At 37.4% G+C, this 23,198-nt stretch overlaps 1 protein-coding gene across 1 annotated transcript in view; it reads right to left on the bottom strand.

The window, feature by feature from the left end:
- Positions 1–3,030: 3,030 nt before the first annotated feature.
- Positions 3,031–23,198, bottom strand: part of gro (groucho) — a 65,970-nt gene continuing 45,802 nt past the window's right edge. The window contains exons 8-16 of the mRNA XM_068766399.1: positions 13,831–13,932; positions 12,513–12,634; positions 9,732–10,016; positions 7,881–8,127; positions 6,978–7,157; positions 5,708–5,868; positions 5,172–5,254; positions 4,427–4,626; positions 3,031–3,452 (exon numbers count right to left, since the gene is read on the bottom strand). Of these exons, the coding sequence (XP_068622500.1) occupies positions 3,345–3,452; positions 4,427–4,626; positions 5,172–5,254; positions 5,708–5,868; positions 6,978–7,157; positions 7,881–8,127; positions 9,732–10,016; positions 12,513–12,634; positions 13,831–13,932 (1,488 nt within the window). The 3' untranslated portion in view covers positions 3,031–3,344. The remainder of the gene's footprint in view (positions 3,453–4,426; positions 4,627–5,171; positions 5,255–5,707; positions 5,869–6,977; positions 7,158–7,880; positions 8,128–9,731; positions 10,017–12,512; positions 12,635–13,830; positions 13,933–23,198) is intronic.

Here is a 23,198-nt window from a genome sequence, read left to right as displayed (position 1 = left end):
ATCAGCAAACAAATAGGAAATCCACCGATAAAAACGGTTTCCTATTACACACGGCTGAAATATTTTGGGTGAACAGTGCCATCGATATTTTAATTGCAGTATCAAGTAATATTTAACAGTACGTATTAAATTTACAAAATAAACAATGAATATGTTTTTATTATTAAGAAATACGGCGCCTATATTTTTTGTTATTCTCACCCACTATTTCAAGTACATCGGCCTCTACCAAGGACACTCAGTCCTACCCAGGAGTCCCTGAAACCCGGGCACGGTTCCCGTATAAAACAGGTAGACCCGTCGTCCTAGGCTATCAACAAACACGGCTGTATTACTGACCCGGAAGGGTCCTCCACACTCGCCCCTGCAGACCCGCCACAACCACCAGCATCTCAACGTGGTCTTTAGTCTATCTCTCGATATACATTATCTTATAATACAAATCAATCTACCAATGCAACTTACGCGAGTCAAGGGTAAGTACAAACCAACCGTCATCGTGCAAGAATCTTACCACGTGAGGCCTGCGACCGTTTTACCAATCGGTCACCGCACAACACGGCACCACCTTTGCACTTCTCACGCGCGCACTCCGTGCACCAACACATGCCTCACCAACGCATCCCCTCTTTATCCTCAGCATGTGCGCACTCCGTGCGCCAATATATGCCCTCTTAGACGCATATCGTTTTCATTATTGCACGTGCGCACTCCGTGCGTCAACACATGCCTCACCCACGCACCTCCTCTTTATCCTGAAAAATACTCGCTCTGTCTTTCCAAATAAAATTCGGTCCTTCCGAATAAAATTCAGTCTTCATCCTTTTTTTTCTTCTTGACATAATCTGTCATAAAAAAGTAAAAAAGCATAGCGACAACACAGACGTCAGGGTGATAAAAGAGGTTTGATACATTTAATTGCACTAACCGCGCAGCCGAAAAATCGCGTATTTCGCGACAGAAGCTAAGAGAAATTCATATGGCCGGCTTTTAAATAACGGCCCGGTTGCTCCAAGTAGATTAACAGAACCCACTTCGGAGAAGAGTACATCTGACTCTACTTCCACCTTAGTAACCGGTCGTGTCGGCATATACCGGTCGTTTAAGGCATATGAACATGTCGCCTTAAATCGTTACTTGTGGATCATAATGCAATAGACTTTACTTTCGTGGTAAAAGCACGTGGCACGTGAGTGCCGGTGTTACACTACTCTGATTCCCTCCTTGACTAAACGTGGTCGCTTCTAGGATTTACTGGCGGTGCAGATGTCGGGGTTGATGACATCATAACGCCCAAATTGACACTTGCACCAGAGTCAAAAAGAATGGGGCAAAGAAAGAAAGGTCATGAGTACACGCTGTCTTGGCCTTCCTTCAGTCCACGTCAAAAGCGACCTCGGTGCTGGGCTGAAGACACGCGGTATTTTTAACTCCAACAGGTGTGGAACTCTATTATTTAACCAACATCCAGTCAGTACACAACTTAAACTTAGGATGCGGTTGTTTGGACTAAAATACTAAGGGGACCAGAAGTTAGCCTAGATCAGTGTTGGCGGTGATAGCTTACTATTTATATTGCTTAAATAAAGATAATTGTTATTTTTTAAAAATAATGAATTGGTTGTAAATTACAAGTGTTATGAACCCCATAGTTTTTATTAATAGATTCGATAATTTTGTAATTTTTTTTAAAATTTGAAGTTTGTGGTTGTCTGTAAAATTTACCTGCATAAAATATTATATTTTACTATATACTGATACTGATACTTATTATCTTTATTTATCATTATTGATAAACATATGACTGTTTGATTTTGTTACATTCAATTATAGAAGAAACACAAATTTTTATTTGTGGTTCGTAAAAATCATGTTTTTGAGTGACATTTTACCATATAGTAGATGATTAAAAAATCATGTAGCTCGTGTAAATAACAACATCAAAACCATGAGATAAAAAGTATAATTAATATTCTGTTGAAACTTTTTAATTAAATAATTCAGAAAATTGTTTTAATACTCTCGAGTGCATCTAGATGGCGCTATACACAATTTTATAATCCCGATTCTCGGCTGTCAGTTAAATAAATGCAAATTTAATTAGGCAACGGTTTCTTATCATATTAATAATACTTACAAGGTAATATCCGTCTATATTCATTAAAGTATTACTGTCCGCCAACGAATTAATTAATTTGTTTTTTTTCATTAGTTAATATTTTATTTTCGTTCTTGTTAGATGACAAATGAAAAAACCTCGACGACTACATTTTACGACGGTACAACCTGATAAAATGTTTTTATCTAACGAAGTAATATTTGTATGTGATTTAAGTTTATGCTCACAATTAATGAATGAAATTGTATTGCATAGTTTCAAGGCTACGATTTATGCTTCAAAAGGTGCAATCTAAGATGAAATAAATAGAAATTGGATGATACACGGAAAAGAGAATGGCAGAAAAAACAAAAATTATTAAAATTAATAATAACGAAACAAATATTTTAAATTATAATATTTTTTTAATGATTTATTTTGTAGGAATGTAATTTTGCAATTCATTTAATTGAGGTTTGTTTGCTTGTTTACTCGGCCAGAACGCGACGAAGACGAAATGCGGTCCTATTTTTATAATTAATAACAACAATCACATTATACACGTAATTCCTACCAACAATTATTTGATACTGTTGGCACATAAGGATGTGAAATCTTACCAAGACACAAGTTCAAATTTGTTTTATGTAATTTTAGTAAGGATCAAATATCGAAGAAAATGTTGATAAACATTGAAGTAGTGTGTCGTTCACGAGGCGTGTCCTGATTGGCGAGGTTCACGTCCTCTTCCAGAAATTATCTTCTTTGACTTTTTTTTTAATTTTATTGTTGTAGAAACGAAAAAAATTGTTACAATTCGACTACAAACTTGAACTGTGTACAAATATTATTTGTTGTGCCTCTTGTTGCGCCATCAGCTGCATTTTTCGGGGTATAGGAATGAGGGTAAAGGATATATAAAGACAAGCGAGTAGAGTTTGCGCATATCTTTTTAATACGAGCATTATACAACAATAATGAAACGAAATCGTCAGTTTGAGATCTGCTGCCAACATACACTACGGGCGCTCAACAAATAAACATAAACCGCGCACACTAATCTATATAAACAAGTCGCATAAGTACATACAGGCTCCCCGATATCTATACACTAAAGCTATATCACCAGCACGTCCTAGCACTGCACTGCACTCACAGTCAGACAACCAAACGTCCAGTTGATCGTGTTTGATCGCGTTTGTTCATGTCCGTCCGCGCGTCTCGCGCGACGCATTCGCCCCGCGCGTTAGTAGATCACTTCGTACACTGTCGCCTTCTTGTCGCCGGAGCCCGTCACTATGTACTTGTCGTCCGAGGAGATGTCGCAGCTCAGCACGGATGAAGATTCTTTAGACTGTAACAAAAAAATTTAAAATAAAGTCATTACAATACATGTTGTCACTGTTGGTTTAATTTTCGTATGATATAATTTTTATGTCAATACCTGTTTTACTCTTTTTGTTGTTAGCTTAACAAAGATTTCCGTTATGAGCTTGTAACCCATTTTTGAGAACCATGAGAATGTTTTACTACGAATGTTAAGCATTTATTGTACTTTTTCTCATTCGACTGAATAGGAAATTTTAAGCTGTATACTCCCACGGTAGTTTTACGTGTGCACGAAATAAAAACATCTTATTTTTTATATATCCATTATGCTTAATAACACTAATCTTCTTATACATATATATATATATATAACAATAATTTGAAATATAAATAAACTATATTTCAAACCCCTAAGTGATAAGAGAGGTTTCACCTCAATTTTTTTTATTCTACTACCAACTCCTATTTTTAATAGTAATATCAGTAGTTTCGCTGCGCTTTTGCGACGGAAAATCTAGTGTATGTATGTTTCGAGGTACCTCAACAAAACCCAAACAAGTTCATAACAGTGCATTATAATTTATATGCGAGTAATAAATGCGACATAAAGTAGTCTGATGATTAACTTTCGGACCAAGGATCCAAGTGTTGTGTGCCCGACCTATAGATTAAGTAAGTAATTTAGGATGGACCAATGAACGGAATGCGATTGGTTTCGTTTGAGTTTGCTTCAGAAATATCTAAAACTAGTCATTAGTATTTACCTGTTGGTTTTTATAGCTTTACCGCGTTTAAATGCAAAGCGCTGAACACATCTGGACTTTTTGATACTGGCTCTTCTTGAGGATTTCCTCAGAGTCATGAACTATGTCCCTTGTAGGGGGCGTAATTCAGCTGATATGATGATTATGATGTTTAGAAGTTTCTCAAAAAGCTCTATGGTCATTATAGTAAAAGTTTCATGTGGTGAGTGGGGACGAGAAACAGATGAGGTAATACCTGGAAGATGCTAGCACCGTAGGGCGTGCGCCAGGCGTTGAGCAGGTTATCCTTGCCGGTGGAGACGAACCACTTGCCGCAGGAGGCGAAACGCAACGACAGCACGCACGACTCGTGCAGATGCAGCTGGTACTTGTCCGGCTTCACCGCGTGCAGCACCTCCACGTTGCTGTTCTCCATGCCCACAGCCAACCATTCGCCTGGTAACATAATATACATTGATAAATTGTCATATTTAATTTTTGTAGCAAGTTTTTTTTTTTAAATTCATTCTAATTATGTTAACAACGTCCATAGGACAGGCCTATGTCCTGTGAAGTGGACGTCCTATGGCTGAAATGACGATGATGTTCGCGATACATAATTTTGACGTTTTAGTAATGAAATCATAGTCTTTGACACAAAAGTAAATGAGTACATCATATGATTCTAAGCTACTGCTTACATTGAGCAAACATCAAATTTAAGTGTTTGAGAAAACACTGTAAAACGTGGAAAGGAAAGAGAAGAATAGGGGTAAGAAATAGGAAGACATTCTCTAAATGTAGAGATAGATTTCGTAATAGCGAATAAGGAATGACGTATAAGAAAAAGCATATTGCCAGTAAATATCAAAACCGGATCGATGGGAGTTCGATGTTTTTTAGTTAATATGTAGAGAAATTGGCAGAGAGAAAAAGAAGTAAAACGTGATGAATAGATTATTTATGTAAAAAAACTAATTATAAAATGTATGTTGACATACCCGTGGGGCAATATCCTAGTGAGAATATCTGTGAGCTGAAATCATGTTGTTGTAATTGTCTGCCTTCTCTTAGGTCCCAAGATCTGTAAAAAAAACATTTTTTAATTAATTTAAATACACAAAAAATATTACTTTAAGTAATTTGGAGTCTAGTTTGTATGTAAATACAAATTCAAAATCACTTTATGACACTGACTATTCAAAATAAAGTCCTCAAAATAATATTAATCACATATTTAGCTGTAACCATGATTAAAAATTAATTAAAATGAGCTTCACAAGTTTTTTAGTTATTTTCGAAAACTTTAAAGTATTTGCTTTACATGTATGTAAACACAAGAAGCCAAAATGAATTTTGTTAACCTTAAGACTCGACAACATTGATTTAGTAAATGTTTACACCATATGCAATGCTTATACAGTAGGATTCCAGACAATATTAAAACTTTAGTCTCCGGACAAGTAGCTGGATAAAGCTGAAATCTCCAAAAAGCCAGGTATCGGTTTGATAAAGACCACAAAATGAAATAACTAACCTGACAGTGTTGTCAAGCCCGCCGGTCCATAACTTGGTGCCGTCTGCTGATATATCGATACACGAGGCGCCGTCTGTGTGCCCCTGGAACTGGCGCACCAGCGTCTGATTGTGTAAGTCCCATACAGCTATGTGCCCGTCCGAACAACAACTGAAGCACACCTGCAAATAATAATTAAAAACGTATATTAGTAATCTTTTTACCGACAGGTTCTCGAGTGGCAACCACGATAGATGGGGCGTGGGTAGGCGGCGCCCTCTATGTGGACCGACAACTACGTGAAGGTCCCAGGTGTCGCAGGTGTAGCAGGATGCGGGCAGTACAAGGCTGATCATCGTGACAATCTTTGGGAGATGACTATGCCTTGCAGTGGGCGTCTATCGGGTAACATGATGATGATAATGATGATTAACTATCGGCAAAGCCCATGTATCACTACGACCATTTGTTCAATAACAATCTAGTTCAAAACGTTAATTATGGAATGTGTAATGTCTTCCAACGCTCAACGGAAGACACTTCGAAACATTAAGAATCATAAATTCTGGTATTTGTTTTTATATTTTTCGAGGGTAATTTCGACGTAATGGACGCTCTAATATTAAAAAATCGTTATAAATACATTGCTTTCTATTGGAGTACTTTCTTTTGCATCGATAACAGTAAATAATATCATTTATTACATTATATCTTTTACTATGGATTATTAAAAGTGTTTACTTGTGTACGTGAAAAGAAGAATGCCAGAGGATCCTAATAAAAACAAGCATCAAATCAAGTTCTCTTTTTCTTTTGAATTCTTTTAATTTAAAATGAAGCGACGAAGGGTGTGGAATTATCCAAAGTTAAGGATGCCATTTAAACTAGGTTGGTTTTATTTGTTGCTTATACGCTTAGGACATTACACCAGTTTCTTTTTACATTTGATTACAATGAAGTTTGAAAAGTTTGTATTTCTCTACTGCTAAAAGTCTTACTATTTCATGGAGCCTACAGAAAAGTATAACAAGCTTCTTTTTATTTCTATCACTATCTTTGTGTAAGGCTCTAGTATTCGTATATTTATCTATAACTAGACTATCATCATCATTTCAGGCTTCCTCCATAGATTTTCAAAAGATTTTCTTTTGTAGTCTTCGTCCGTTCAACTTGTGGGCGGTCGACATATGCTGCGCCTACGGGTACAACTGTCATACGATACCACTGAATCGTACCTAATGATGGACATGATAAGGCATGTTTTCGTAAGTTTATAGATTTAGAGACTTACCTTAGAGTCGGGGCTGATAGCTAACGCGTAACAAGCGGGCGCGGACGAGGTCAGTTCAGCCTTGATCCTCGGCGTGGGGGACGCTAGGTCCCAAATTGAAAGGTTCGACGCCTCACCGCCCACAATCAGTGTGCGGCCGTCCGGTAGCAACTTCACTGATCTTATATAGTTGTCCCGTTGCTGTAATAAGTACCATTAAATTAAACATTATGTCTTTACGAAATTAAACTCGAAGTCTAGATATATTTTTATTAAAGAACAATATTGATTTATCGACTTACAATAGCTTAGATCGATAAATGTTGGGTAAGTTAAAAAAATCTCGACGTCATTTCTTATGCTACGGTATACTACATACTATTCTGTGGGTAAGACTACAAGAGTATATCCGACATGACAGTTAATATAAGCATATAGAAATACTTTTAAGCAATAAAATCTACACTCCTTTGTTAAAAATTTAACAATTTATCACTCTTGTAACACTATGGGCAGATTTCTTAAAATTTATTTTAAAAATCTATTCTGTCAAACACCCTATAGCCTATTTTTTCATTTAAATTTTTATAATTATTCATTAACTTTTTAAATAATTCAAATGTTAATTATGCCTGGAGACTATTTTGTAAAGTAATTATAATCATTTCAGCAGTGAGACGTCTGGACCTAGGCCTCCCATATAGATTTCCAATAGGGCTGTCAATTAGTGGCCAGCATCATGCGTCTTCCGTAAAGTGTAAAGAATGAAATAAAATGTTCTTATTCTTTTTAATAAAAATGAATACGAAGACCTCGAGAATTATCTTTATTGTATATAACTTCACGCTATAGACAGAGTCTTTCAGAGTCTTCAGAGAGTATTTGTAATAATAATTTGAGGTTATCGGACAGTTACCGACTCACCAAGCAGTCGAGTTGGCTGACGGGCGCCTTGCTCGGTTGGCTGATGTCCCACACCTTGACGCAGCCCTTGCCGCCGGTGTAGACGTACTTGGTGGGCGAGGAGACGGTGACCGCGCACACGACCTCACCGTGCGCCAGCGCCGACACTTGCCGCGCGTGGCGTGGGATGCCCGGTCCCATCAGCGCGTCGGGCGGGAACGGCACCGGCTGCATCTGTCCCTCCGCCGACACGTGGAACGAGTATGCGCTGCGGACAAACATACACCTTATTGCAATGTTTGTTTACAACAGAAATCGAGGTCAGTTCGTATATCACAGGGATCTATATGTCTATAGAAGATTCTATATTGTAATATACATGTACTATATTGTAATATATATATACATTTTGACATTTTCAAATGAAAATCTTTGTAGAAATATTGAATGAATTATGACATAATCTAAAATTAAGAGTCCCTAAAATTTGTGAAGCACACTTAAAAGTATCGCATTTAATTAAACATGTTTCGTAGGAAACGAGGCCGAATCGTATATCACAGGGGACGCCAACACCCGATTCTCCTAAGATCATCTGAAGCGTTATTGGAGTTTCTTCTGCTACTTCCCAGGTTTAACAATTTTTGAATAGATAGTTATATAAGCTAGGCAATAGCCAGCAACAGACTAAGTAAAGAAAGGTCCGGCCCTCTCGGGTGTCGTTGGAATGTTAAACGGATATTATCGACGAATGACAGCCTATACCGAGGTTCCCTCGTAGGGGCTCTTTAGCCTAGGTCACATTCATCTAAGATGCAATTTAAGAGCTCTGCAGCTTCCGAATCTGGTCCGATAATAGTGGTATGTATATAGAAACAACAAATTTCTGGCTAGATATTATTATAAAGAGCAAATGACTTCCAGCAAGTTGGTTTTTCGGTCGAGTATTTATCTATTTAATATTTTTTATGTAACAATCTTTGTAATTACAGCATCATAAAACGTATTAAAAAAATTCAGAAGCAACAGTTTGCGAATGTTATTATTGTAAGCAAAAAACTTAACTCTAATTTAATTTAAAAAGAAGTTTTTGTGTTAAGGTATGATTATGTTTGTATTTCAAACAGATATCATAGTTCGGGTCCGTGGATTCCATGAATCTGCATAAAGGTAGCGACACTGAAACTCACCGAATGTGAATGAATGAACCGAATGTCAAAGATTATCATCAAAGATGTGTACACGATAAACACTTCTACATTAGTGAGAATCTATGTCTATGCATTACATAGATTCAATAATACAAAATTACACAGGATTTTACACACGTGTACAGTGTTTGCGCTAGTTCCAATTGATACAGTGATAAAACATCGGTTTCATTGACCAGTGATTTTAATAGTTACGATAATAAAAAAACTACTGACATTATATGAAAGAGTTGACTGAAAACTATCCTTTTTTTGTAACTGCTACTTACATTTACAGATTCCGTGTAATAGAAGCGAAAGGGCGCTAAACGTGCTTTACCAAAAACTTAGTAAATTGTAAAAGCCCGGGAGTATAATGAAGATTAGATTTTTTTACTGGATTAGGAAGCCGTATAGCTTTTATGTCGCTTGGGGATCTCAACTTAAGCTGTTCCTCGTTACAAGTGGCACCAACCAGCAAAATAATGCTTCACGTGTAGGTTTGTAATTATAACTGCCGTCGACAAGGACGTGGTCTCGTCTAACTGCGATTTGTGTTGATTGAGTTATAACTATAACTAAAAGTTACGTCGCCTGGAAATCGAGGCTTGTCTCAGGAGGTTGTGAAGTTTGAATGTCCACGTAGGAAAAGCTTTGTATTCAATAAAGCAAGTAGACTCACGGTTTGCCGCCAGGGATGGGTGCCAGCGCGGAGGGCCCGATGGGCGCGCGCAGCGGCTCGTAGGCGAGAGCGGCGCGCGCCGAGTACCCAGCGAGCCCGTAGGCGTCGTGCGCGCCGTTGCCAAGATACGGGTACTGCAGCGCGGGCGGCTTCACCGCTCCCTTCAAGGGCGCGGCATTAGCCCCGCTGGCCGACGTCGGCGTCACCGGCTTCGATATGGGGGTACTCGGCTTTTCGTCTAGTTTCTTAGCCGATGGCGTTGACGCGTTGCTCGATGTTCCCGATCTGTTAACCAAAGTTTTTATTGATAAGCAAAATCATTTTTATTAATCTTCGAGTGAAGGTGATGTCGTAAAATATTACAAAATTAGTATAAAAAAGAATGTAGCGGCCAAAACATAGGCTCCTCGGCAACTTAAAAGGTTCGCCACTTTAATAGCTAAGCGCTTTCTACGCAGTGCTGCCTCGAACCTACGGAATCTGTAAACTGGGGTGTTCTGCACCGTCCGGTCTCGAAAAAAACTTAATGAGTAATTTGAAAGAATGATTTATTTAATGTGTTATTCCAAGAAAAAACGTGTTGAGCTTCCACTTACGGTTTGGTAAATATTGATTACGTTATTCGAATATTGATAAGATTTTAATGACAAGACTGTTATTTGTTTCGAAAAAGAAACAAAATTTGCATAAATGATGCGCTCCAAAGGTGTTTTGCGTGTAAACGCTATTCTTCAACATGCATAGCATGCACTTATAGTAATGATAATAAATATACATAAATATTGTAACTAGTTACATAGTAATTACACTCTCTTTTCGAATGATACACAACCATTTTTCATTTGAAATAAGTTTTTAAAATATTTGCAGTTGTAATTACGTGTTTTGTCCATTTTAGTAGTAGGTTAATATAACATAAACTGAGGCAATATTTATTCATAAATTAGTAGTCGTAAAAAGTACGCTCACTTATATTAAATTTAATGGCTGTCCTACTGGAGGGTTAAATCAATTATTTTTTTTTAACACTTGATCTTACCCTATAAAATACGTATAATATCTACAATATACATATTATATAATAACATAGTAGAGTTACAAATGTAGTTTTGATGGATATGGTAGAAATAGTGGGAAAGACAGTTTACGGCGTACATAATTAAAAATGAGTATAGATTATACTATTAATTCAAAGTCAATTGAAAAAAAAAAAAACATTTCCCTTTAAACAAAACTTTCATGCAAACTTACTACATAAATTTAAAGTTTAGTTGTTAGTAATCCCATAAAATTCAATCATCAACCCAGATGGTAGGGAATCTTGTACATAGACCAAAGATTTCTTTCTAAATAAAAATAATTCTATTTACAATTGTTGTTATGATTCAAAAAAAAAGTATTTTTTTTCGGATTGTATCAAAAAATTATACTATTTATTTTAAAATGAACCGGCTAACAAATTATCTTAATTTGCATTTGTAACGAGCCCGATTTCGTGTTTGGCAATTATTACATAATTGATTGACGGATTGCCATTAGTCTGGTTACTCGATAGTGACCAAGTCACGCCCGCGTGTACCAGTTCACAGAATACGGCTTCGCTAAACGGATACAACGATTATACCGACGTTGATCGCGCGCGACATAATACCCATTAGAAGCCCGTGGGCGTGCCAGTAAATTGTTAATGGAACTTAAAACGGCATTCGAAAAACACGCGCGCAGTCTCAATAGCGGGAAAGTTTATTCAATGCGAACAATTGATTTCCTTTTTTAAAGTAACTAACAATGGACTATTTCTTTCGGCCATGTATATTATTGTACAAAAGTTTAGCACAGTGGTTATTGCACTCAAGTTGAATCTGCTGAGATTTAAGTTCATTATTAACCAGCCTAAACAAAATATGGGATTTACAGCACTTGTATTGTTTTAGCCATTTAGTTATATAATTCATAACCAATTTATTGATTCATTGTTGCCTATCTTTTATAGTCCAAAACTATATACAAGCTGTTATTTCGACTTTATGCGGCTATCGGTTAAAACGCGGAGATAGGTTATTGAACGAGTATTTGTTGTTTTCTTTTTTGTATAATATATATATATATATATATATATATATAGAGAGAGAGAGAGAGAGAGAGAAAGAGAGAGAGAGAGCAATGAGAGCCATCATTTTTTTATAAATAAATGATATATTGTTAAATAAAAAAGAAAGAATGACTGAATAATTTCAGTATGTATACCGTCAGTAATATAGAATCATCGAAGTATTACAGAAACTTGAACATTAAGGCTACAATACTCACAAAAGCATAACAAATATTTGTAAGTTTAGCTTCGAGTTACAGGTGGACGAGATTACCTTGCCATCGAAGTGCAAGACCAGCGCTGTTCAAACTACGATAGTATGTGAAATCGAACAAGTAAGAGTCTTTAAAGTAACACAGTGAGGGTTTTAGTGAGAAGAAATCTAGCATATCGCATACGGTGTCCTCGTTGCAAAAGAGCATCTCATATACGTTTTCAGGTACGAAAAAAGAGACAAAGACTTCATAAGTTTTGTTTCAATGCAAAAACTCTAGGATTATATCAATGTAAAATGACTGGAAGTCATCGATAGATTGACAAGTTGAAGTAGAAGCGGGTAGGCCACATAGCGCGCAGACTAGATGGCCGCTGGTGCTTTAAAGTTTTGGAGTGGAGACCATGGACAGACAAGGGCAGCGTAGGATGAAAATCTATAAAAGTGATGATGAAAATGTACTTTAGTGACTGACCTTGGGCTATGAGGCGGGTGTTCCTTTTTAGGCTGCAGTTTGTCGAGTCCATTCTCCCGCGGCGATGGGGCTCCGTTGTGTGGTGACGTGGGCTCTTCACTCGCGTCGTCTACTACTAAGTCCTGTACAAAGGGAATTTTATTTTAATTTTACGATAATAATACACGTTCACAAAGTTTAACATTTATATTGGAGTTGTGAGATATACAGGGTAACTTCGATGCAGTGTACTGATATAAAAGGAGATCGTTAGAGCTTGTATTTGTAGATAGGTAAGTATTTCGCGTTCATGATTGCTATGCCACTATCTTGTCATTAACTGTCATAAAAAGTGTAATAACGAATTATTCTATCATTGCATCGACTATAAGACACGCTCTAAATATTTCGCGCTAGGAATAAAATCATAGACGTAATAGATTCTTATTATAGTCTAAATATAACAAAAATATATACGTAATAGAATTGCAAAATAACTTTCGTTAAATAAATAATTAAATCATCAATAAAATCGTCAATTTTCTCCTTCAACAAACAATAAACCAGACATATAGCATTTTAATACGCTATTAGGTTTGTTTGTAGAATTTTAAAATTTAGATAAAATTTTGTGCTACGTAAATTGCGCCTTCGAATATCATTTGCACATGTATTAATATTTAATTTATTTCAAGGTAAAGCGCTTATACAGATTATAACTCAACTTATACAGCTTATTACTAAATCAAAGTTTTATTTCTATAAAAAATTACACCGATACCACATTTAAATACATATTTTGAATACTTAAAGATGTAGTAACTTTCCCGAAAATGTTTGTTACATTTTAAGTTAAACACTGCTTGAAATTATATATACAATGAAGCAACGTATTTTGAGTTCGCGTTAAACATTTTAAATTTGATAAAAATGTTTAAATAAGTCTTTGTTTTTAGTGTTAGTTAAAAATGACAAAACGTGTAGAACGTTCACCTATGATTGAGTTAGCGGCTCGTCCGTAAGCACAACAGCCTGCTCGAAGCGACTTTATACCTTAAAATAATATTAACAGCTTCTACGCTTCTCCGCGATGTTTTATAACAAGGCCCCTGTTGAGTTGTACCCCCGCACGAAGCCTACATTGCAAGTTACCAAGTTTTAATTCTATAACAGACTTATTTCGTTGAATATCTTTTTAGAAAAGTTTTCATGATGCGTCACTTACTTCCGTACGAATGCAACGTATTTCACATTACATAAATATATAAAACAAATTTATTTATTCATAGTTGCCGGCGCTTGTATTTAATAAGTAATGAAGACCGCTGTGAAGACTTACATGGCCCATATCTTTTTCTTCCTTTTTAAGTTTTTTGTGGTCCGGCTCCGCGGGACTTCTTGTTCTGTATTTTTCTCTCTCACCAGGTGATATGGAATTCCTCTGTAAAACAAAACAAAAAGGTTAGTAATAAGGAAAAAAAGCCCGCGGATACTCATAACACGCGCAGTCGGCTCTTGTTAGTAGTACAAATAAGAGCGAACAAACATAATCAAAACGTTTACGGCTTACGTACGTATGGCAATCAATCGATCATTGTTCGCAAATAAATCGACGCGCAGCAAAGCGGACGCTACAGTCAATATCAATATCAAAACACGCTGAGGCAGAACAAACTGACCGCATGATTAGCTGCGGGTGTGGGCGAGATCGCTCCCCTGCCGCCAGGGGGGGGGAGAGGAGCGCGGGGGCGGATGCAGCTTTTGCCCGAGCTACGGCCTAATGAAATAATCATATGTGACGAACCGCCGCCACTATTAGTCATTCCATTTCGAAATACCCGCCTGAAACTGTCGCATCCAGTGCTCGACGTGGCTGCTGCTTTGAGCGCGTATATGGCATCCAATATTCCGAATTTCACTGCATCCAATTGCTATTTTGGTATCAAAGGTCGCTCTTTAAAGCGTTTCAAATGAACGCACTCTCTACAATAGCGTAATGATTTTCAACGTTCGTATATATATCTGATAATAGGCAAAGTTAAAAATTATGACATTACCCAATACATATATATAAAAACCTACTCTACATACGTGTGTCTATAAGAATGAAGATAAAAAGAAGAGAGTTAGCGATACACACAAGGTTAGCTCTAGACAAGTTTGACTTTTTCTAAAGTGATAAAATTACTCCGTTCTAGGTAACTGTGAACGCTTTTGCAATGACCATCAATAAACAAAAAATGTTCGTTAACTATAAAGTAGTAAAAGTTTATAAAGTAATTTAAAGTGTTCATACAAATAAGTATGAATTGCTGTAAATCGCTCTATTAAGGACGTTGTGTAGGTGATCACATAAAAAACTAAGAGAGGTCAGTAGCATTAGTAAACCTCGTGTCTGTAAGTCGATGGATGTCATTATAAAGAAGCTCGAACGAATATTAGTCACTATCAAGTTCACAATAATTGATCTAAAATTTCATAAAGTAAAAAATAAATAAAATAAAGTATATAAATGGAATTAAAATAAAAATTAATTTGGTGTTACTAAATAAATACTGTTCGAGTGTAATTATTTTCCGAACACAACATACGAATCGAATTCACAATGTAAATAAAAAATGATCACACATATATTGAAAATGAATCGGCTACATATTGTGTGTTAAGTTGTGCCGTAAGGATTGTAAATTAGTAGGTACGTTTAAATTGCTCACGTCGTTTGTAATCTGGAATGAGAAATGGACGGAGTCTAATCCCGGGTTCTCTGGGGAGGGCAATAGGTACGGCGGCCGGAGGGCTCTAACGGGCCTAATTTTACGAGGCACTAAGTTAGAGGCTGGTAGCAAACGGCTGTTAATTTGCTCACCACGCCGCCGCCCTGTCGCCGCCCGCTGTGACTTACAACCCTCTGTCCTCCGACACAAAAGCGGCTAAGCCGAGATACCGATCGATGTCACGCTATCAAACAACTATAAGTTGTAATAATCGACAAAATGGTAAGAACACCCCGTATGCAAAGGTGCTAGGATGCAACAGTAAACAGTTATTAAATATTTGTAGGATCAGATGGAACAAACAAAGTTTTATTACTGGTGCGAAAAGGGAAGAAGCGTAGTGATGCTTGGTCACGTGTTGGGAAACAGTGTGCTTGCTTCGAGGCTCAAAGTTTACGAGCGGCCGGTCGGCATGGCGTCGGATATCGAATTTCGAGAGATGCTATTTCGAGAGGCGCGCCGTAATGCGACGTGTCGGTCTCGATTGGATGGATTTTATGTTGCCCGTAGGAGTCGTTCGCTCGAGGGCGCACCATTTGCGGTTAATCGCTAATTTAATTGATTGAATTTGCGGTTCACTGCCGACGCTAGACGGCCTGCGAGCTTGTAATAATACTCGTCCGTTTTAGTTTTGTGTCAGTAATTAACTGTATTTTATATCCACATCCTTAATTTCAATTACTATATATTTATTTTTTGTTTATTAGCGTAGTCAATTTTAATAAACTTCATTAACTATTAAATTCTATAAATTAGTGTGATATAAATTGGTAAACGAAAATAAATTTATACAAAACTAATTTATTTTCATTAATTTTTAATTTTACTCTGTCCTACAAGACACTGTGCTTTACTAATTTTTAAAAACAGCCTTAGACATAGCTTCGTCATATGTGAATTCGAAGCAAACGTCGTATGTAATCTGTTAATTAAAATATTGCATACCTAGAATAAATACTTTATCGTTTAATATAATATATTAGAAACTAATGGAGGTTATTTAATATATTAATTATGTCAAATAAATGTTATTTCCCTAACTACAATCGGGCCTTTGTCTAACAATACATAAACATCAAAAGAATCAACGGCAACAACAGCGTTAACGCTCATGAAAACATTTCACTACTATCGAGGAAACCAGCTATTTACCCCGCTAAAAATTCGAGACAAAAATCCGGCGATATAAAGTGTATCGAAAACCTTTTCCATTTTGGAGCAGAAAAGCGAATAGAGCTAATCTGTACTTTATCCCATTACGTGGGTCGACCTCAAGAAAAAGGCAATTGAGTCGGTCTCGAGGGCCGCGGGAGGGGGACGCTAAACAAGTACGAACCACTACAAGCTCCGACAACACGACTTATCGGCTACCGTAGCGGAGGTCGCGCATGTGTCGCGTGTAAGCGTCGCGCCGAGCGGAGCGGGGGCGGTAGCGGGGGCGGAGGCGGAGGGCAGGAGGGAGGGCAACACTGACGTAACGTATAAAGTGGCAACACACAGGCGCGCTGTTAACGCCGCCCGGGCTTATTGTCTGCGGTCACGCGACGAGCCGTTTAGCCGCGCGCGCCTCGCCGCCGCCCGGTTAACCGGAAGGGGGGCGGTTAACCGGACGCTAGGGGCGGAAGTGGGGGAAATAGATAAATAGACCACCCGCCCGCCACTCGGAAATGTACGGATTGAGTTCTGACTTTATTTCAGACGTAATAGTTTTCGAAAAGTTAGTCGATTTACACGCGACGTTTTACACTTTTTATTTGTGACTACCGGTTTTATCCGGATTTCGTTTATGATACTGGCAATAAAAAGTTTCGTTAATTGTCGTTGTATCGTCTTTACAGTTTTACTTATACCCATATAAGTTATAAGTTACAATATCCACGATAATAAGTTCGCAATATTTTTGGAAACTACGAATATAATGAAAACGGAAGCCAAGCGCTGCGACGACTAGAAATGTGGACAAAGCTGTTACATAAAAACAGAAATGAACCGGCAGCGAAGGCGCGGGAAGCAAGACGATTTTAAAATTAACTTTACCGGTTCATTCGTATACATAAATAATGAAGGAATTTCTGAATACACATTAAACTCCAATAAAGAATACATTAGCATAAATTTATGGTAGCAAGTCGGAGTTCTGAGCGCGTTTTTACGTAGCTCGTAAAGTTTATAGTCGCGAGTGCTGGATTGCGTTTACTGCGCGCTGTCGGTTTACGGCCGACCCCAAATAACCGAATTGCCCGACGCTCGTTGTCGACCTGTCGCGCCCGCTCCCGCTCCCGCTTCGTCATGAGCGGATGCTCTCGCACGCTTAGACTCTTGCCCGACATTGTTATGCGTTCGGTCACCAACGTCGCTTACGTTCACAATAATATGCCTTCTGCCACGGATCATGCGAATCTATTTAAAAGTAAATATAGCTCGAGTACATTTTTATGGGCGAAAAAATGTCCCCAAAAATAAGATAAATTTAATAGCACTGCATGGCTACCTACATAGGTACTCGTGGAACAATTTAAAATAACTATTTTATAAATATTAAATTAGCGAATTTGTAAGATAGACTATTTAGTATTTATATTCCAAAGCCAATTTTAAACATTTTTTTTCTTTTTTAAATTTCCAACAGTTCTGTTTAGTTACAGAATAAAGAACGGATGTTTAACACCCCGCGCGATGTTTGACTACCGCAGACCCAATGAATTGATCAACAAAATATTAATGGCCCCGCTAGTTTAATTAAGTAGCCGCGGTTAATGAAGCGAAATCGGTAGCAGATGTATCGGCGGAGTTCGGAGAATCCGTCGATAAGCAACATCACCCCACGGCTGCTCGATTACAGGAGTAATTAGCACAATTAACAAGAGGGGTTAGGTGGGGGCGAGGGCGTCGGCTGCGATCGTTTTCATGCATGCAAACAAATGTCACGTGGCGAGGCGGCGCCTTAATTAAAACGATAATTGAGTTGACTTGCGAAACTCATCCGACAATTTGCGAGTTCCGAGAGAAATTTCACGACGCACCCCTTCAAACTACGAAGCCCTTAAGTGTCGACGACTTTAATTTTGTGTTAGCGTCTACTTTGCGGTCTCGAGGCAAATTTTAATTCGGCGAACACGGTCGTGCTCTCTACAATTACTTTAATAAATTAACAGTCGAATTGAGTCACACGGGCGCCGCGCGAGTTTTGCTTACTCGCCTCGAAGATTAAATAATTAGCTTCCATAAAGAATTAGAACATTTATATATTTATTTACTAATTTTATAAATTGTGTGACATAATGCCTTATCGACATTTTTCTCCAGTGAAATTATGGTTTTACAGAAATATCAAATAGGCAGGTGTCTAAATCCCAGAAGGAAATTTGAATTTATTTCCGAAAAATTCTAAAGTTTTTAAAATAAAATTGGTCGTAAGTTGTGTTAAAGATTTAAGTAAAATAAATATACCTGGGATTAGTAGTATCATGCTGATTTTTAAGTTACAAATAAGCAATTTGTACCAGGAAAAATTATAAAATTGGCGTTAAAATAAAAATCGATCGATCGATCTTATTGTTAGATTCAACAATTCGAACCTAGCAGTAGTCTATATATAAATAGGCACCTATCGGCTGATATGATGATGGTCAATGTTAGAAAACGTTTTTTTTCTGAAGTCATTTAATCGTGAGAGCTGATTGGGGCGTCAATACCTCAGGGACTCCACCCGCAGTATGTGCGAGTGCAATCCTGCCACGGCTTAATACTGGAGATAAACGATTCGTTCCAGCTTTGAGAGCGATTCGGCGTGACCAAATAATAGCTATTGAATTTGTTAGGGTAAATGACCTTCACAATCGTTTTATTTTAAAAGCAACTACTGCTTTTTCTCAAACTATAATGTGACGAGTCGAGAAAGCCGTTCACTAGACGGAAACAATAAGATTTACTCGTTTTGGTACTTTTAAAATAAGAATAATACGATTTTTTTATTGTGTTGTCATCTTTTTAAACTTAATTCTAAAACTTTCAGTTTTTTAATTTCGATTTTTAGCCGTTTCATTTTAAACAGCGACAATCGTAATCAGTCCAGTATACATGTGTGAAGAGGTATCTTTAGCATTACATAGGTACGATAGAGCGCCTAGGCTACAATCTAATTTTTTATTTATATTAAAGTTATTTTCCAACATCAACATATACAGGTTGATTGGTCAAAGATGAAAAAGCTTCTAATAAATGTATGGTGCACCGTATCCACAAAATAAACGTAATGATAATATAACACATTAAAATTAATTATTGTACTGTCTGTCCGTGCTGATTTTGTATTGTCAGAAGTTATTGATTTGTCGCATTTCAATAAAGAAAAGAAAATGTGACATATTTTAGAGTGACCACTTTATGGTATATTAAAAAAATCCAGTTTAAAAATTTGCTAGCAAAATTTAAAGATTTTACATCTATATAAGTAATCACCCAATGGTGATATGCAGTGCATTCTCACTATCAATAAAAAGTGCCGTACCCGTGTAATGTTTAAATATGGAACGTATAAAGCCCTTCAACAGCCGCATCATAAAGCCATTGAGCGACACAATGACCGTGCGCAGACAGCGGCCGCGTATTTAAACGAGCACTCCCCCGTCGCCCTTCAATAAAACATTAAACACGTAACAAGTTTACGCGCACCGACAACCCTAGCGGATTCCGCCACTTCGTTAATCCGGAGCAGGGGCAGCCCTAAATTAGGGCCGAGACAAGCCTTAATCCCCGGCTCGGCGCGACGGGGGATTTATATTGTTATTGCTGCGTCCGGAATTATACGAGGGTTGAGGGACTAATGAAAGGGGAAATTTAATTCCTAATGATTCTCGTCTTAGCCCGTAACGAGGAAATTTGAAAAAGGGTTGCAACCTTTTTATTGCGAATCGGTTTCAAGCGAATCGGAGATTGCGCGATTCTGTTTTGATAATTTATTGTGTTATTTGCGGGACTCGAAATTGTTATTGGCGAAATTATAGACTAGCCAAGTCGAGGTTAGATCCGAGTGATAGCCCAAGCCAAAGTGTTCTCGTGGAGGCTATTGAGTGTAGTCACCCCATGTAACGTGCGCCGAGTCTGGTCTAATAGCTCGGCGGCCTCGCGGGTATTTTCGACGAGTGACGGTCCAAGCCGAGGTCCCCTTGAACTTAGTTACTCCATGATGTTCACCGCAGCGATCTAAGGGCTCGGCGGCATCTCAATCTGGTAAAATAGTAACATGTGCAAGCCCGAGCTGACACCCCTCGAGATTCCTCGAACTTTGCTACTTTAAAAGAGGCACTTTACGCCCTGCCACCTCATACCCGCGAAATCTGCAAATTTCATTTGGGCAGCAGTGAGAGTCCAATCAAATAAAAAATCGGCGTCTCACTTTCCAGTGATAATTCCGTTAATTTCCAGAGAGTCCCCCGGGAGTCATAGAGCTTCGTTACCTTGAGAATTTTTAGTGTTACAGTGTAAGTAAGGTTAAAAAAACCGATCGTAAGAGAAGGATTCGATGTAGTAGTATACATATTCGTGTACTAAATATTTAAAAGGTCAAAACAGGCTAGGCGGTGCGCTGGGCTTATGTAAATGCATGGTAATCGTAAGGGCGACGTGTTGTGAATATAGGCTGGTGGCCGGTTGGTCGACACGGGCGGTCATGTTGCGGCGGCACCGCATGCATTGTTAAACACCGCCCTCGACCGCAGAGAACGCGTGTCTCTAGATTACATCGCATCCTACGCTTACCTTTGTCGCTAATTACATTGAATATAAAAAGAAACTTTTTAAACACGTTTAATCAACTCAAAAATCACCTATATATTATTTAACTGTCTAACTATAAAAAGCTTATCCAAGATAACAAAGCCTCTACTTAAATTTTAAAAATAAAATCAAATGCAAATCAATATAAAATAAAATTTTAAATATAAACATAAACAGAAAGTGAAGTAAATAAATAATGTTTAATGAAATAATTATAAAAACTGTAACTACCAAATGAATACAAAAAATTTGAACTGTGTTTTTTGAATTATTAAATGTTTCACGTGTAAAGAAACGATTAACCATTTACGATTGACTTTTTTGGAATATCGATATTTGTCTTTCATAAATAAAAACTCGAATTACATTTACTTATAAATAATTCTATCCATACACTCAGTGACAACACAATCGAACGCCACATCCTATTTAGTTAGTTGTTAAAATATGTTATAAACATTTTGACTTCTTTTCGAATTTGCTTTTAAGAACTGTTCAAATTGTTTAAAGATGTAAAAGTACTGTTAATTAAATGTGACCTCAGTGTGCAAGAGAATAAACTCTTTTGTAACTCTTCAAGTGTTCTTAGGGTGATTTGGGTGAACAACGTAATGGAATATTCGTTCAGAACATAATCTGTACTAACGCAGTGTAATCCGATGTTCCCGAGCAACAAGGCCGCCGGCAGGTATCGCTGTAGAGGGCCGAAGGGGGGAGAGATTCGATCAAGCCTGCATAAATCTACGCGATCCGGATCGGGAACAAAGCCGCAAGCCAGAGCAATACCCCGCCCACACGTACCTAGCCATTGTGTCACCTCAGTGAACGTGAATTTTACGAAGAACGCTACTGCCTTTGTTACTGCCGAACGTGGATTTCATATTTCTTCATTCCTTGATTTAATATTTTTCTAGCCTATTTCTACGATAACATTAAAGTTATACCTTTATTTACCCGTGCTACAATCTTTGTAAAGATCGTCGAAAATTAATGGAAATCTTTGAGGGGGCCTGTGTGCAGCTGTGGACGTCGTACGGTTGTAATGATGATGATAAATCTCTGTTAACATGTTTATGTATACATAGTCAAAAGATATTTTAAAAAGTTGATTATTTAGTAAAACTAATAAGCATTTTATACAAATAAATGTAAAAACTTCATCGGTAAATTTTGTTTAAAATTTTAAAATATAATCAATTAATTCGTAAAGTTCTAATGTTCAAAACCAATGCTATTAGCACATGTTTGGTCTTTAGTTAGTAGGCATCGATAAATGACCAAGCTTCATTTATAAGAGAAATCGGAGCGTTTAATCTCAATGCGACGTGATTATATTATACAAGATCGAGTGAGAAATTGCAATCTACCCGCCGTCAGGTACCGTAATATCAAGATGGATTTGAACTCAGCTAACGCTCAGCTCGACTTATCTGTTGTCAGATGCATTTGATAGACTCGATTTAAATGTTACTGGCTAACCCGCGTTAATTATTACTACTAACATCACATCTATTTCAAATCTTTAAGGATAACTTATTTATTTAGAAAAATGCATCAGAAGAAACATTAAAATGTTAAAATTAAGCTTTATGAAAGCATTCTGAAGCACCTGAATATTTAAGGTGCATACAGTATACTCAATATTGATGATATACAGCAGCAAATATATATTTCACGGACCCCGTATATCACAAAATAAAACAAAAATATCATTTTTATTCGTCTTTATCTAGCCAATGCGTTAATGACTCTTTTCGGAAGTTGTATGCAATATAGTACCAAGGGTGTCGAGACCAGGCTAAGTTAAGTTAATAGTAATTTAGATAAGGTTCTGAGCATTCTAACTATGGAATTTAGACTTGTGTTGGTACGGACAAATGATAGACGAAAATAAACTAAATACAATAAATATAGCTTGATAATATTTCTGAAATCGATACCGGCATGAACATGAGCAGCGTAAGTAAAAAAAGGTTTATTTATTTCTTTTATTCAGAAAGGGAAAAAGCTAAAGCGTGTCGAGGAGCGTTATCGTACAATCTGTTTCACTTTGGGGCGTCTTAATAATTACAAGTGGCCATTTCTTCCAATTAAGAAAAGTCTCAGGCGATAAATTGTGAGGGACGCCACGACAATGCCCACCGCGCGTAAACAT

This window comes from Battus philenor, unplaced genomic scaffold (genome assembly GCF_028537555.1).
Source record: "Battus philenor isolate CCGP_79_NKW_IND1 unplaced genomic scaffold, ilBatPhil1.0.hap1 SCAF_21, whole genome shotgun sequence".
Taxonomy (NCBI): Eukaryota; Metazoa; Arthropoda; class Insecta; order Lepidoptera; family Papilionidae; genus Battus; species Battus philenor.
Note: the sequence above shows the minus strand (reverse complement) of the source record. Positions and strands in the feature narration are given on the sequence as shown.